At 42.4% G+C, this 17969-nt stretch overlaps 1 protein-coding gene across 1 annotated transcript in view; it reads left to right on the top strand.

Annotated features, from left to right (window-relative positions):
* The first annotated feature begins 7133 nt into the window (after window positions 1–7133).
* The window catches only part of LOC117802654 (uncharacterized protein C11orf96-like), a 32602-nt gene continuing 21766 nt past the window's right edge, over window positions 7134–17969 (top strand). Inside the window, exons 1-2 of the mRNA XM_034662259.1 lie at window positions 7134–7214; window positions 7324–7496. Coding sequence (XP_034518150.1) covers window positions 7168–7214; window positions 7324–7496 — 220 coding nt within the window. The 5' untranslated portion in view covers window positions 7134–7167. The remainder of the gene's footprint in view (window positions 7215–7323; window positions 7497–17969) is intronic.

The following is a 17969-nucleotide window of genomic DNA, read 5'->3' on the forward strand; positions in this document are numbered from 1 at the left end:
AAATACTGTTTGATTTCGATAGAGTGTCAAACTCATGGAGACAGGAAGTAGAAAGATGGTTGCCAGAGGCTGGGGGGATATTTAATGGGTTCAGGGTTTCAGTTTTGCAGCATTAAAGGAACTCTGGAAATGGATGGTGGTGATGGTTGCACAACAATGTGAATGTACTTAACACCACTGAACTGTATCCTTAAAAATGGTTAAGATGGTAACTTGTGTTGCTTTTAAATTCTACCACAGTTTTAAAAAAGAATCAAGTTCCACTAATCTATAAACAGAAGCCTATCCCATGACTCAGCAATTTTACTCCTAAGTATTTACTCAAGAGATATGAAAACTATGTGACAAAAATGTTCATTGCTAAGGAATATTCATAGCAGTTTGAGTCATAATAACCAAAATATGGCAATAAACCAAATGTCCATCAATAAGAAAGGAATAAACAAATTGTGTTCTCTTCATACAATGAAATACCAATCTGGAACAAATACACATACACATAACAACATGGATAAATGTCAAAAACACCATTCTGAGCAAAAGAAACCAGATGACAAAGGAAACATAATTGCTTATATGAAGGTTAAGAACTGAAGAATCCAAATGTTGGTGATACTATGGTGACAGAAATTAGAGCCTTGGAGGGGTGAGTGGGATGCAGAGAGGGTAGGAGGTGAAAGTAAGGGGTGTGTGTGTGTGTCTGTGTGTGTTACTGACTAAAACGGTCCAAAAAGGAACTTACCAGGTTGATGGAAGTATCCTATATCTTGACTGGGGTGATAGTACTACAGGTGTATGCATTTATCAAAACTCAAAAACTGTATCCTTAAGATCTGTGCATTACTATCTGTTATTTATACCTCAACATAATTAGTATAAAAAAAGTCCTCTCTTTGCTCTCCCTCTCTGCCCCTGGGGCGTGAAGCAGGCTGAAAAAAACAATAATGTGGCTTTTACACTATTCTCTGTGCTTTGAGGTATATCATTTAAAAAACAACCGCTAGTCATTTCAAATGAGCAGGTTTGCTTGTAACAAAACAAAGGCAGAGGTCAAGGTCATGGTGACTGGTGCGGCCCCCTAGCCAGTGTTGCAGGCCACAAAGTGAAGTGAGAGAGTGCAGGTGTGAGCTTCCTACAGCTGGACAGCATCACACAGGGACAAGAGAGAGTCCAGGAAGGTGGCGTGACTCAAGAGGAAGGTTGCTTGGTGAATAGCAGGCCTCCGCGTTCTCTTTGGTATCAGTGAAAAGCTGGTTACCCTGGCAACAGGGGCCTACCTATTGAGCAGTGCTGGGCAGCAGGCATGAACACGTCCCTAGCAAGCATGAAGAGAGAGAGAACACCTCCTCACAAAATACTCCCTTTCACTCTGCATACTCAGCCCTAGTGATGGTTAAGAACAAATCAGAAAATGCCAAAAGGCATGATAAAAAGCTTTGGTGCTTCATTCCCCCTTCTGATTACCCCCCCCTTTCTTTTTTTTTTTTTTTTAAGATTTTATTTATTTATTCGACAGAGATAGAGACAGCCAGCGAGAGAGGGAACACACGCAGGGGGAGTGGGAGAGGAAGAAGCAGGTTCATAGCAGAGGAGCCTGACGTGGGGCTCGATCCCATAACGCCGGGATCACGCCCTGAGCCGAAGGCAGACGCTTAACCGTTGTGCCACCCAGGCGCCCCTACCCCCCCCTTTCTTTATCCCTTTCTTCTCCTACCAATCTTCCTAGTTTTTATGTTCCATAGATGAGAGAAACCATATGATAATTGTCTTTCTCTGCTTGACTTATTTCACTTAGCATTATCTCCTCCAGTGCCGTCCATGTTGTAGCAAATGTTGAGAAGCATGAGAGACTATGGACTCTGAGAAACAAACTGAGGGCTTCAGAGGGGAGTGGGGTGGGGGAATGGGATAGACCGGTGATGGACAGTAAGGAGGGCACATATTGCATGGTGCACTGGGTGTTAAACGCAACTAATGAATCATCAAACTTTACATAAAAAAATAAAAAAAATAAAAAAAAAAGCTTTCGTGCCCCCGGCCTCCTCTCTCCCCGTCACTGCTATGCTCTAGAAATAACCACTTGTAAGCTTTCCTTATGTTGGTTCTTTTGGTTTCATATGAATCTCTATATATCATGAACTCAACTGCCCACTGTCGACATTTTCTCTTTATTGCCTATTACAATAAATATGGGGGTAGAGTTAGGGGACCCCACTTTCGTACTTACATGGTCAAGGTTGAAAGCTTTTACATTCTGTTCAGGAATCAGAACTATTCCCCACATCTGGTCCCCAGGTGATGATACAAGCTTTAAATTAGTAAATAATCGATTGCTATGACATATGATTAGTTACATTTTCCCCTATCCTTATTGTATCACAACCCTGGGCTCCTCAAAGGACAATGTTCCCAACAAATCATCAAATTGATTCTCTTCTCTTAAACAACTGCAGTTGCTCAAATTCATACCATATTTTAGTTTGCTTCTAATATGGATCATGACTTTCCTGTCTTCTTGGACATTTTTGTTGCCCTTCCCTCTCTCTGGGAGAAGGAAAAGACTTTTTCATCATAGCACTGCTAGTTTCTTTTTCATTCTAATAGTGCAGGGCCTATTCTAGAATTCTTCTTAAGGACGTCTCTTTGGAGATGACTGAACTCCTGTTTTAATTTGGGCAGATATCCTTCAAAACCTGCTGCAAGGTATCATCCCAGGATTTCTTTTCATTAGATTAGCAAGGTTAATTCTATCACTTCTTGTTTTCTACATACAGCTCACTCTTGATTTCTTGGCCAACATCTTCAATTATCTCCTTCACAAAGGCTAAATAGGAGACAAACTATTTTATATCTGAATCTGTACAGATTCAGAAAAATGGTTTTTGTTATCAATCTTTTTTTAAAAGATTTGTTTATTTGAGAGAGAGAGAGATTGAGCGGGTTAGGGGCAGGGGGCAGAGGGAGAGAGAAGCTTAAGCAGAGTCCCCACTGAGTGTGGAGCCTGATGTGGGGCTCGATCTCACAACCCTGAGATCATGACCTGAGCTGGAACCAAGAGTTGGAAGCTTAACTGACTGAGCCATCCAGGTGCCCCTAGTTATCAATCTTGATAGCTAATGTGGCTAGGTGTAGATTTCTAGGTTCAAAATCACTTTCCCACAGTACTTTGAAGGGGTGCTTCACTAATTCATTAAAAAATTTAAAAATCATGAAATAGAATCCATATACAGAAAGGTGCATAAACACAAATACATAACTTTTTTTATGATTTTTATTAATAATTTTTATTATGTTATGTTAATCACCATATAGTACATCCTTAGTTTTTGATGTAGCATTCCATGATTCATTATTTGCATATAACACCCAGTGCTCCATGAAACATGTGCCCTCCTTAATACCCATCACTGGCCTATCCCAGTCCCCCACCCCCTCCCCTCTGAAGCCCTCATTTTGTTTCCCAGAGTCCATAGTATCTCATGGTTCATTTCCCCTTCTGTTTACCCCCCCTTCATTTTTCCCTTCCTTGTCCTACCAATCTTCCTGCTATTTCTAATGTTCCATAAATGAGTGAAACCATATAATTGTCTTTCTCTCTTGACTTATTTCACAAATACATATCTTAATGAATTGTTATAAAGTAAATACCCATCCAGGCCATGAAATGACATTTTGTCAAAACCGTAAAGATCTACACCAACAACTCCATCCCCAACTCATATGTTCCTTTCCAATTACAGTGCTGCCCTTCCCTCCTAGAGATAGCCACAATTCTGACTTTTATGGAAGTAACACTTGCTTTAAAAAAAAATGATGCTATTACACAAGCATGCATCTTGAAACAGTCTAGTTTTGCTTATTTTTGAGCGTCACATAAACAGAATACTACAGTATGTATTATTTTATATCTGACCTCATACACTCAACACTCTATTTTGAAATTCATCCGTGTTGTTGCATGTAGCGATAGTTCATTCATTTACACTGCTGTATAGCATTCCATTGGATGAATCTGACACAATTCTAATGATGGATAGCTAGTTGTTTCTAGTTTGTGGCTATTGTGAATAATAAGCTGCTGCTATAAACATCCCTATACGTGTCTTTTGGAGCTGATGTATACGGGAATTTTTGGTTGCTTGTTCTACCAGCTAGTGATGTAACATGGTTAGAATTTCCCACCAGCACAGTGAATTTCTCTTTGTGGGTCTGACACCTCTTGCTTTACACACTTTTCAGGCTGTTATTTAGTACATACACATTTAATATTGGTAATTTGTCCTGATGACTTGAATCTCTTGTCATAGTGAAGTGGCCCTCTCTAATGTTGTTTTGATCTAAATTCTATTTTGCTTGATGTTAATAGAACTAGATGAGATTCCTTTCATTTCTTTATATCTAAATTACACATAATACAGAATTTTGCATTTCAGTGGCATAAACTACATTTACAATTACCACTATCTTATCCCAGAACTTTTCATCATTTCAAACAGAAATTCTAGACCCATTAAACAACTACTACCCCTCCCCCTTTCCTGTCAGCCCCTTTTAGCCAGTATTGCACCTTCTGTCTTTACGAATTTAAGTATTCTAGGTGCCTCCCTAAGTGGAATCATACAATATTTGTCCCTTTGTGTCTGGCTTATTTCACTTGTTTTTGGAGCTTTAAACAAACATGTTATATCATCTACATATAGATTCACTAAGCAGAGATTTTTTTCCCCTTAAAACACCTGCAGTGTGTATGGCTCTGTGGGGAAGCAAAGATGAATAAATCTCTGTCCCTAAATCCTTTGGTACAGACTGAGTGGGAGGCAAACACAAGACAAGGAGTGAGCATCAAGAAGGGGCATGATGGATTGTGAAATGAGTATGTGCCGTCTTCCTTTTGCTTGACCTCAGCTGATGTAAAGAGAAATCTGTATGACATTTAAATGTTACTCAAGTTATTGGATCTGTAAACGTGCTGGGCTTGAGTACGGTTCCACCTGCCTGGAGGTGAAGCCCGAGCCCGCCGCCTGGTGGTGTAGCTGGACGCTCCTGCCGCACGGGGGCGGCATACCGAAATGAAAGGAGGGCTGCCGGCTTGCCTGGTCCCTCCAGGAAGGAAGCTGGGGAAAAGAATCAGCACCCGAGGAAACGAAACCCTTTCCAAGTGTGGCACCGCTAGGGTGGCTGTCAGAAGCGTGCTGCAAGCACTTTCTAATTCTTATCCCCCACCACCTCATTTGCCCCTGCACCCTACAGCTCCCTTTTAAGACCCTCCATTAGGGCTGCTTTATTTGATCTGTCCCCTTACTGTCCCTACATCCTCAGCGTGAGAGCCGGCCAGGCTTTTCTGCCCTTCGAGCCTTTAGTTTCATTCCAGGGATTGTTTGTTTGTTTGTTTGTTTATTTTCTGCTCCTCCACTTCCTCCTCTCCAATGAAAATCATGTTCCCAATCCTTGGCCATTCTGCTGAACATTATTTTGCCCTATTCCCAAGCTCTGATGATGATGATGATGAACTGATTGTCACAAATACTAGTTTAGAACCACTGTTGACCCTTGAACAATGCAGGGGTTAGGGGTACCCATTTTACCCAGTTGAAAACCCACCTATAACTTTGGACTCCTCCAAACTTAACTACTAACAGCCTATTGTTGACCAGAAGCCTTACCGATAACATCAACAGTCCATTAACACATATTTGTATGCTATATGGATTATATGCTCTGTTCCTACAGTAAAGTAAGCCAGAGGAAAGAAAATGCTGCTAAGAAAATCATAAGGAGGGGCACCTGGGTGGCTCAGTTGGTTGAGCGTCTGCCTTTGGCTCAGGTTGTGATCCCAGGACCCTGGGATTCCGCCCAAATCAGGGTCCCTGCTCAGTGGGCAGTCTGCTTCTCTTTCTCCCTCCACCGCACCCTCTGCCACTCCCCCTGCTTGTGCTCTCTTGCTTTCTCTCAAATAAATTAAAAAAATATTTTTAAGAAAATATCATAAGAGAAAATATATAGGGCTGTACCGTGTTTATAAAAAATAATCTGCATAAAAGATGACCAGCACAGCAAATGGTGTTGTTCAAGGGTCAACTGTATTCCCAGCAGCTTCACAACACTGCTCTCATTACTGATATGTATTGTTTATTCATTCACTCTTCAGGCATTGTCAGCTAAGTGCCAGGGCACTGGAAACACAGAATAAACAAGGTAAAACCGTAGACTTGGAGGCGCTTATGGTCTAGTGGTAGATGACAAGTAAACAGTTACAAAGCAATGTGGTATGGGCTGAAACTGAGACAAGAGTAAGGAGCAGGGAGCAGGAAGTGGTGAAATGGAGAGGGCAGGCTGGGGGGCTGGGTCAGTCCAGGCGTTCACATGGGAGGTGATGACAGAGATGAGTCATATAGGGACTTTGGGGTTTACCAGATGGAAGAGGGTGGATGAAAAGGCCAGATCATGCTGCCAAAACAACAACACGTGAAAACATCATTAGTTCCTCAAACCATCTGGAGTTCAGTGAGGGCAGGGCAAACCACAAAGTAAGGGTAGCTCCCAGCTAGCCTCAGCCTGACAACAGGATCTGGTATGGGTGTTTAGTTGTATTAGTGGCAATAAACTTGGCTGTCCTATCTGGCTTGTCTGTGGTTGGGTTTTATTTGGTGGGAACTTCTTCACATAATAAAATCAAGATTTCTGGTTTACACACACACACACACACACACACACACACACACACAAATCAAACGATTTTTCACATCAGGCCCACCTTCTCCATGGCAACCATCAGCTGAAGCCACTCCAGTGGAAGGAGCCTGGCTGTCCTGGTTTGTTACAAACCATATCTCCCCCTGGTACTTACACCTGGCCAGATATGCTCACTTGTGACACTTGCTTGGTCCCTGTAGGCAGCCAAATTTAGGACCTCTGCTTTGACATTCTACCCAGCTATAGGTGTGGGCCACAGTTCTTAAGAAGCCTGGTGCAGAACTCCTTCCTTGAGGTGGTGAGGAGAAGGAGGGGGAGAGGGGAGCAGGAGGTGACTCAGCCACTGATATTGTGTGTATCGAGGGTTACCCAGATGGCCCACCCTCTGCAGAGAGATGAGTCAGAGCAAAGGAGGAGGAATAAGGTGGCAGTTCATTCCTGTGGCCAGGACTGACATAAGAAACACAGAGAGTGATGAAGAAACTGGCCCCTTCCTTGGACGGTATTCCTGGCCTGGGAGTGTGAGAGCATTAAGTCCACCCCAGCTATTGTGGAGGGGCAGGGCAAGGGTACGAATGGAGATACACAGCCTGCTCTCTTCCTCCTCCTGTTTTCATCTCTGCCCCCCAGGATGAAGTGCACACATGTATGGACACCCCAGCCCACAACTCAGTTCTGTCGGCAGCTTTCCGTGCTCCTGGCCAACAGCCGCTTCTTGGCCACCCCTTGGGTGGACACTGGAAGTTTGCTGCACTCTTGGAAGGACAGACTCAAGAACCAGGTCCGGGCAGACCCTGAAGCAGGTTTGGAGCCATTTGGGCCAGAGATTATGGCCTAGATCATGGTCTTGAAGGAAGGTGTGGGCCCCTGGAGGGGCACGTCACTTTGGGCCAGTGGGCTTCTCAACCCCTAGGGGGTCAGAGGAGAGTCTGAGTCCTCGAGTCCTCTAAAGCCCTTGGCCAGGATGAAGTGTGAAGACGAAAGAGGTACCCGGGATATCTCGTGTGCTGTGTCCACTGTGAACAAGTGCCACCAGTTGGGTGACTTAAACCAACAGAAATTTGTTTTCTCATAGTTCTGGAGGCTAGAGGTCAGCAGGGCTCCTTCCTTCTGAGGGCTCTGAGGGAGAATCTGTCCCATGCCACTCTCTAGCTTCTGGTGACAGCTGGCAATCCTTGGCTTGACACGCATCATTCTGACCTCTGCCTTCACCCTTACAGGGCCTTCTCCCCATCTGTCTGGCTTCATATGGCCATCTTCTCATAAGGACCCCAGTCCTATTGGATCAGGGCCCACCTGACTCCTGTGTGACCTCATCCTACCCAATTCCATCTGCAACAGCCCCATTTCCAAATAAGGTCATGTTCTGAGCTATTGGGGGTGAACTCTTGAATGTTCATCAGGGGGAAGTGTTACAGTTCAACCCACAACAGGATCTGTCATCGGGTCACAGGCTGTGACAAGGGAGGGAAGGTGCAGGTTCGCAGAAACCACCTTTCAGCAGGGCCTCCTGTGGTTGGGGAACGAGGTGGGTGTTTCCTTGGGCTAGCTCAGTTCTTGCTGGCTCTTGCCAGTAAGAACTCACTGAGCATCTAACATCCTGGCACCCACATCTGCGCATCTGCTCGCACTACTCCCGCTGCATTGCCAGCCAGCTGCTCTCTCTGCCCGTCTCTCCCTCTGCCTGGTGCCTCTGGCTGACTCTGGCCTTTATGACCCTTAGAGCTCTTCTCGCTCAGTATTTTTCATCTTTTACTCTGCTACTAGTTGCCCTGACTCTGACCGCCAGTTTAAATTGCTGAGTCTGGAAAATTCTGGTCCAGAAAATCACTGCGGTCCCTTTTAGAACAGCTTTCTCATCAGTTCGCCTCAGTGAGAATTGGCCAGTCTGCATTGGCTACTCCTGGGTAGATGCCTGCCCATTCTGGTCCAAGTAGCTGTGGCCAACGTGTGGATCTTGTGAGACAAACCATGCTGGCTATCACAGAGGAAACAGCCCAAGGTGGTTTATTAGCAAGTTGTTAAGGACAGGACAATAGCCCACTGCTTCCCAAGCAAGATTTCCCAATCTTGGCACTATTGACATTTTGGGGCTGGGTAATTCTTTGTTGTGGGGGACTGACCTGTGTGTTGTAGGATGTTCAACAGCATTTCTGGCCTCTACCTAGTGGGTGCCAGCAGCCCCCTTTCCCCACTCGCACTGAGTTATGATAATTGGAAATGTCTCCAGACATTGCCAAATATCTCCTGAGAGGAAAAGCACCCTGGTTGAGAACCACAGTTCTAAGGGAATGGGGGGCTCCAGGATTAGCCCATCCATGCCAGGATAGTCAGCAGTGTGAGTATGGAGGATACCGATGAAGGATACTGATATATAATCAGTACACCTGCCTTTGTCAGGGCTGGCTTAGAGGCTGAGAGAGGCAGCTCCTGCTGTGGGCAGGGGGTTGGATGGAGCACTGATGGGTTCAGACGTGAATAGCTGTGCTCAAAGTGAGGAAAACAAAGGGCACCTGGGTGGCTCAGTTGGTTAAGTGTTGCTTTCGGCTCAGGTCGTGATCTCAGGGTTGTGAGATGGAGCACCATGTCGGGCTCTGTGCTGGGTGTGGAGCCTGCTTAAGATTCTTTCTCTCCTCCCTCTGTGCCTGCCCCCCTTGCTCTCCCAACCCTTTTTTATTTTATTTTATTTTATTATTATATTATGTTAGTCACCATACAGTACATCCCCGGATTCTGATGCAAAGTACGATGCTTCATTAGTTGCGTATAACACCCAGTGCACCATGCAATACGTGCCCTCCTTACTACCCATCACCAGTCTATCCCATTCCCCCACCCCCTCCCCTCTGAAGTCTTCAGTTTGTTTCTCATAGTCCATAGTCTCTCATGTTTCATTCCCCCTTCTGATTACCCCCCTTTTCTTTATCCCTTTCTTCCCCTACCGATCATCCTAGTTCTTATGTTCCATAGATGAGAGAAATCATATGATAATTGTCTTTCTCTGCTTGACTTATTTCACTTAGCATTATCTCCTCCAGTGCCGTCCATGTTGCAGCAAATGTTGAGAATTCGTTCTTTCTGATAGCTGAGTAATATTCCATTGTATATATGGACCACAGCTTCTTAATCCAGTCATCTGTTGAAGGGCATCTCGGCTCCTTCCATGATTTGGCTATTGTGGACAATGCAGCTATGAACATTGGGGTGCATATGGCCCTTCTCTTTACTACGTCTGTATCTTTGGGGTAAACACCCAGTAGTGCAATGGCTGGGTCATAGGGTAGTTCAATTTTTAACTTTTTAAGGGACCTCCACACTTTTCCAGAGTGGCTGTACCAACTTGCATTCCCACCAACAACGTAGGGGGGATCCCCTTTCTCCACATCCTCTCCAACAATTGTTGTTTCTTGCCTTCTCCCACCCCTTCTTTAAAAAAAAAGAAGTGGGAAACCAATACCGAGTATCATATGTGTGTGTGTGTTGAATGAGCGTGTTCACTGGTTTACTCTTTGTACATTTCTGAGAATGTGCAATCCTCTATGTGGGTGTAGGTGTCTGAGCGAGGGTGTGTCTATCTGTATGTCTCGAGATTGGACGGTACATAGTCCACACTGCCCTTCTCCTATGTTATCAGGATAGGTTAGTGTCATATATGACACACTTGATTGGTATTCCCAGAATGTCACATAGAGTGAGAATCAGCTCTGCTGACGTTGAAATGAAAAACAGAATTTACTTGAGAGTGGTTTTTCTTGTTTAGACCTGTCTGCCTCTAGGCATATACAATGAGCAGTGAATGGGTAATGGCCCCAGTGATCTCAATGACATCTTGCTTCAGCACCAGAATCCAGGGTTGACCAAACTCAGTGTCCAAGAAGCACAGCCAAGCCAATTCCAAGCTCACCTGTGTTTTCTAGTCTCAGTCCCTGACCAACTAGCTGTACAACAAACTGCTTGACCTTTCTTTTCTTTAGTTTTCCTTTCTGTAAAATGAAGATAATTAATACCCTTCTCAGAGGACTCTTTTGAGAGCAACTTACATTATCATACTTTAAAAAGTGGTACTACATAACTGTTAAATGAAAATTAATTGTACTTCCTCCTCTATTTGGCATTAGGTGAGCTTTTCCTTTTTAAAATGTCAACTGATATTTATTTATATACTCTATGTTCCTGATCATTTATCTAAATATTTGTCCTTCTTACTTGGTTAGCTAGGCACATAGGGTTGGGTCCATACCTTCCCTTATTATAAAGGTCATTGTGGCCACTAAAGACTCAATAGTCATTTGTTCACATTGATGTTTTTGACATTGATGATTCTGGCCTGCCCATGTTCCCAGATTGTCTATCGGTTTTCAGTTATTCAAGGTCATTGAAATGGGTTCTTGGATACTTTCAAGGGAGAAGAGCTTGTCATTCAACAATCAGCCCACATGTGAGAAACAGAAAGGATTGTGAGGCAAGACTCTGACCTTCAAAGCACTGTAGTAAAGGACAAGCCATAGACTCAGGGCAGAGAGACCGATAGACGCTCTTTCCAGGTCATTTTCCTGCGCTTTCAAGTTAATATCTTTTTCATTTCTCCAGCTTTATTGAGGTATACTTGACAAATAAAATTATATCTATTTAAAGAGTACAACTTGATGATTTGATGGACTTATTCTTTGTGAAATGATTACCACTATTAACACATCCATCATCTTACATAGTTACCTTTTGTATGTGTGTGTGTGGTGAGAATGTTTAAGATCTATTTCCTTAGCAAATTTCAAGTGTACAATACAGTATTAACAACTCTGGTCATCATGTTGTACATTGTATCTCCAGAATGTATTCATCTTATAACTGAAGGCTTGTGCTCCTTGACCAGCATCTCCCCATCTCCCAATCCCCAGCCTGGTAATCACCTTTCCACTTTCTCCTTCTATGAGCTCAGCTTTTCTTTTTCTTTTTCTTTCTTTCTGTTTTTTTTTTAACTTTCTTTCTTTTTTTGGTTCCACATATGTGAGATCATATAGTTTTTATCTTTTTCTGTGTGGCCTATTTCACTTAGCATAATGTCCTCTAGGTTCATCCACATTGTTCCAAATGGCAAGATTTCCTTCTTTCTCATGGCTGAGTAATAGTCCATTGTCTTATCTCTCGATATATATTACATTTTCTTCAACTATTCATTCATGACTAGACACACAGGTGGTTTCCATATCTTGGCTACTATGAATAGTGCTTCAGTGAACTTGGGAGTGCAGACATCTCTTCGAGATACTGATTTCATTTTCTTTGAATATATACCCAGAAGTGGAATTGCTGGATTATATAGTTCTATTTTTAAGTTTTTGAGGAGCCTCCATACTGTTTTCCATAGTGGCTGCACCAGTTTGCATCCCCACCAGCAGTGCCCAGGGGTTCCCTTTTCTCCACATCTTTCCCAAGACTTGTTATCGCTTGTCTTTTTGATGACAGCCATTCTAACAGGTGTGAGGTGATATCTCATTGTGGTTTTGATTTGCATTTCCCTGGTGATTAGTGATATTGAACACCTCTTCGTGTAACTGCTGACCATTGTATGTCTTTGGGAAAATGTTTATTCAGCTTCTTTACCCATTTTTAAAATATATTTTATTTATTCATCTGACAGAGAGAGAGAGAGAGCGAGAGAGAGATCACAAGCAGGGGGAGTGGGGGAGGGAAAAGCAGGCTCCTGGCTGAGCAGGGAGCTCAATCCCAGGAACCTGAGCTACCCAGGTGCCCCATTTTTTGCCCATTTTTAAATCAGATTATTTGTTTTTTGTTACTTAGTTGCTTAAAGTCTATTTTGTCTGATGTAAGTATAGCTATCCCTGCTCTCCTTTTGTTTCCATTTGTAGGGAATATCTTTTTCCATCTCTTCGCTTTGAGGTTATATGTGTCTTTAAAGCTGAAGTGAGGGGCACCTGGGTGGCTCAGTCAGTTGAGCATCTGCCTTCAACTCAGGTCATGATCCCAGGGTCTCAGGATGGAGCCTCACATCGGGCTCCCTGCCCAGAAGCAGTCTGCTTCTCCCTCTGCTCTGAACCCCACTTGTGCTCTCTCTCTTTCAAATAAATGAATGAAATCTTTATAAAAAAAATAAAGCTGAAATGAGTCTCTTGTAGACAGTGTCTTGGAGGCAGGGTCTTGTTTTATCATCCATTCAGCCACTATGTGTTTTAATTGGAGAATTTAATCAATTAACATTTAAAATAATTATTAATAGGTAAGAACTAATAACAAAATAACAAAATAACAGGTAAGAACTAATAACAAAAATTATTGTAGCTATATTTATTTTAAATACCTTTGTTCTTTTGTCTTTATACTAAATGATTAACAATTAAATGATTTACACACCACCATATTACATTATTAGAGCATTCTGAATTTGATTACATACTTACTTTTATTTTATATTTTTACATGTTTTCATATTACTATCTAGCATCCTTTCATTCCAGCTAGAAAAGCTATCAGCCTTTGTTAGAAGGCGGGTCTAGTGGTGGTAAACTCCCTCAGTTTTAGTTTTTCTGGGAAAGTCTTCATCCCCCCTTTGTTGCTAAGAACAGCTTTGCTGGATAAAGTGTTCTTGGTTGGCAGTTTTTCTTTCAGCACCTTCAGTATATCATCCCACTGTCTCCTGGTCTGCCAGGTTTCTGCTCAGAAATCTTTCACTGATAGGCTTATGGGGGTTCCCTTGTGTGTGAGGAATTTTTTTTCTCTTGCTTCTTTAAAAATTATCTCTTTGACTTTGGACAGTTTCATTGTAATGTGTCTTGGAGAAGATTTCTTTGGGCTGAATCTATTTGGGAATGGGAACTTTGCAAACCTAAGGAGACATTTGAACATCCAAGTTCATGAAGCTTAAATCCGTTCAACCTGACCACAGAAGGCAGACCAGAGCGTGCAAGGACAAAGGCAGAGGAGGAGGACACTGCTAGGATGTCAGCCTCCCTCTACAGGCTGGAGAATTTATCTGTGTCTCTACACATCACGTACTCCGCTTAGTACAGGCTGAGTTCTACACTTACCAGGATCCGCCCTCCTTGGAAGACAGTTCAGTGCCCATCTATTGTTAGTGAACTTGTCCTTGGGGTCATTCTCCATCCTTCCTTCCCCCTAGCCCCAAACCAAATGATGTTTCCACATACTCATTAAAATTCCATATGAAACTCTCCCCGGAGTTTGGGTAGATACAATTTTTTTCCATCTTTGGGACTCCAATGTTTTGGAGGTAACATGGCAGTTGTGCAGATGAATCACCCCTTGATCTGGCTCTGCAATCTAAGGCCATGAAGAAGGGGTATGCAGTGTCACAGAGCAAAAGCACAGCCATGCTTGAGAGTAGGAATGTGGGATGGGAGAAGCAGCGTTACTCAGCACATTCTTCAAAAGGCAGAACTTTCAACCATTTAAAAAGAATATTAGAGGACAATAGCGGACAGAGCACAAGTATATGGTTTTATTGCCTCCTGAAGTCCTACTAAAACTATAGTAAAGAGATTTTTAAAAGGCATATGGAGAGGGAGAACAGGAGAGAATATAACAGCAATTAAAGCTTGGTGCTGGAAAGCTACTAGAAGACTGGGAAATGACTTAGCAGACACAAGAGAAACAATGGTGAGCTGGCAGAGGGGAAGCCAAGGGCCAGCTCATTTTACCAACAGAATCACCAAAAGTCTCAGAAACTATTGACAACAGATATTTTTGGAAGTAGGGCCAATGAACGGGATAAGGAAGTTTGGTTGAACATCTATTTAAGAAGTGTAGATCCCTAGATCCCACCCCAACTCAGCATAGCTGCCCACTGCCCCTTCCTCACCTGGCCACAGGGGCTTTCCCCTGAGGAGGCAGAAAGGCAGGTCTCAGGACGGGGAACATCAGGCAAAGTTGAAGATAAAGGCACCTCACTGCAAGCAGTCAACACGTATATACTGGAAGCTGAGGCCCCTAACTCCTGTAGGTCCCTTAGGTGCCCATAACACAGACGTCCAGACCTTCACCCTCTGGAAAGGAGATTGCTTAATCTAGCCAGGCCCAGAGGGAAAACCCAAAGACCCTGATGTCAGAGATTCTTTATCCCAGAGGCTCACTGACTGCTTGCAAGCTAATAATCACACTCACATGCTCTGAACTCTACCCAAGGATCCTTGGTTTAACAGCTCTAATTTACAGACTAGCTTAGGTTTAGATTCCATTTTGAGAAACAAAAATTCTTCCTTGGAATTGCTGTGTCCTTCCTTTTGCAACACAGCAGGAGGCACATAATGTCTGGCTGTCCCAGTTTTAGTGATGTTAGGATTGACAAGTGGGGATAAAAGAAATTACCAGAGTCATCTTTTCTTCAGTGGTTTTACTACCTCTGGTGATCACTCGTAGATGGGCTCCTACTGTTCAAATACGGGAACTTAGAGCCTTAAGAAGAGGACGATTGTAATGATTGAAGTACATGAAATGTTTTTAGAAATTCATGAGAGTTCATCAAAAATATTTGTTGATTACTAGTGTACCAAATCATTATTCCAAAAGCTGGTCAATAAAGGAAGGGGACAAGCATTTACTCTGCTTTTTCTGTATGAAGTGTTTTTCAGGGCAACCAAGTGATTATAGATGGAAAGTTCTTTTTTATTGAAGAACTCTAGCTGATAAATGCAGAGAGAAGGATAGAATTAAAAAATGACTTAAAAATGCTTAAATTTCCCATGTGTGAATAATGGAAGCCTCTAGAAGTTGGTTTCTGGATTTTTTTTTAAGATTTTATTTATTTATTTGACAGAGAGAGACAGCCAGAGAGAGAGGGAACACAAGCTGGGGGAGTGGGAGAAGAAGAAGCAGGCTCCCACTGGAGGAGCCTGATGTGGGGCTCGATCCCAGAACACTGGGATCACGTCCTGAGCTGAAGGCAGATGCTTAATGACTGAGCCACCCAGGCGCCCCGGTTTCTGGATTTTTTGACATAACCCCATTTCCCCTTTGGTAGCTTCTTTGCTTTCTGGAACAATAAAATCTCCCTGTCTCAGCTAGTACACTTCTGTCCCCAACATGGAATTAGTGATTTTTTTAAAAAAATGAGTCCTTGTTCCTTGCAGAGAGGAATGATATTTAGAGATCACCACGTGGGTGCTGGGGTGCACACTATTATTCAATCCAGCAATACTGCAACATCACATCAAGGATGGACAGAATGAATAGAGTGAGGCAATAAACCATAAGTTCATAGTGATATTTCCAGTTCAGTTCTCAGATTACAGAATGTTTTCAATTTTAAGAACTGTTTTTTAAAAATTAGATTTAAGTTGGGGGCACTTGAGTGGCTTAGTCAGTTAAGCATCCAACTTTTTTTAAAAAAAGATTTTATTTATTTATTCGACAGAGATAGAGACAGCCAGTGAGAGAGGGAACACAAGCAGGGGGAGTGGGAGAGGAAGAAGCAGGCTCATAGTGGAGGAGCCTGATGTGGGGCTCGATCCCATAACGCCGGGATCACGCCCTGAGCCGAACAGACGCTTAACTGCTGTGCCACCCAGGTGCCCCAAGCATCCAACTCTTGATCTCAGCTCAGGTCTTGACCTCAGGGTCATGAATTCAAGCCCCACGTTGGGCTCTATGCTGGGTGTGGAGACTACTTAAAAAAAATTAGATGTAAGTTTTCAATTATGTTAAATATTCCCATGGTTCCAATGTCAAAACTGTAAGACAAGGAATATATATCTATATATAGATATAGATATAGATATCTATCTATATATGTTTTTATTTTAATTCCAATTAGTTAACATACAACGTTATACTAGTTTCAGGTTTACAATATAGTGATTCAACACTTCTGTACATCACCCTGTGCTCATCACAAGTGCACTCCTTAATCCCCATCATCTATTTAACCCATCCCCCCATCCATCCCTCCTCTGATAATCATCAGACTATTCTCTATAATTCAGAGTTTTAAAACGAGGTATATTTAAAGACACTTAGCTTCCCTAACTTTCCCTTCTGCTCTGTTCCTCCTTATAATTAACCATTTGTCTTAGTTTTTGGTTTTCCTTCCATTGTTTCTTTCAGAAAATAGAAGCAAATGAATGAAAATATTCTCCTTCCCTTCTTACTCCAAAGGTAGCATACTGTCAACACAGTTCTCACCTCGCTTTTTTCACTTGACTGTATTTCCTGGCCTCAGCCCATAGTGTCAAACAGCAATCCTCTTAATTTCTTAGTACAGCTGGATGATTCTCTATAGTGTGGGTATACCATGGTTTATTTGATCAGTTCTCCACTGATGGACATCTTGTTCCCTTATTCTTAATCCTGAGCAGATAACCATCTGAGGAATATCCATAACAAGGAGAATAAAATAAGAAACATTAAGAAGAAAAGGAATCCAGAGAATGGAGCCTATTTAGAGAAAAAAACCAAAAACAACCCACTAGTAATATCCGCAGGGAGATGAGAGAAATTATGTAGCCATGAAAAAGAGAATGGGGTATTCCAACAAATCACAGAATAAGAAAGAGCTCTTGGAACAATCAAAGTATGCTATTAGAAATAATTAAAAAAAAACTCACTAAGAATCATCAGAAGATAAAGTTGAGGAAATCTTCCAGGAAAAACAACAACAACAACAACAAGTGATATGAACATCAGGGAAACATATCACAGGGGCTAATCCTGGAAGTTCAATTTTTGAATAACAGGATTTCAGAAAAAAAAAAAAGAATAGGGAAAATGGAGGAGAAGAAACAAACAACAAAAGTATTCAAGATCATTTCTCAGAATTAATAGCTTGAGTGTCAAGAATGAAAGAACCCACCCAGTACATAGTGGAATAGATGAATGGGCCCTCATCAAAGTATATCATGGTGTTATTCCAAAACACTGGGGAGAAGAAGAAGATTTTTCAGGTTGCTAGAAATTTGGAAGAGGTCACATAAGATGGGTAATTGGATGTGTTCAGATTTTCAACAGTGGTAATGGAAGACAGTGATCACTGGAGTAATAGCTTCAAAATCCTGAAGGAAAATAATTTTCAACCTAGAATTTTATACCCAGCCAAACTACATCAAGGGTGAATTTTTTTCAGACAAGCACAATCTAAAAAAGAATTACCCAATGATGCATAAGACTTGGGGGAAAACCACCCAACAAGAAGGACTAGCAGTGTTATGTAGAGGCAGGAACAGAGCCAATAGAATGATTAGATAGCAGTGATAAAATTGGTTGCCTCTGGAGAATAAATCAGGTGGGAGGGGGGACTGCTCTTTTAA

The sequence above is a fragment of the Ailuropoda melanoleuca genome, chromosome 6, assembly GCF_002007445.2.
Source record: "Ailuropoda melanoleuca isolate Jingjing chromosome 6, ASM200744v2, whole genome shotgun sequence".
In the NCBI taxonomy this organism is placed as follows: domain Eukaryota; kingdom Metazoa; phylum Chordata; class Mammalia; order Carnivora; family Ursidae; genus Ailuropoda; species Ailuropoda melanoleuca.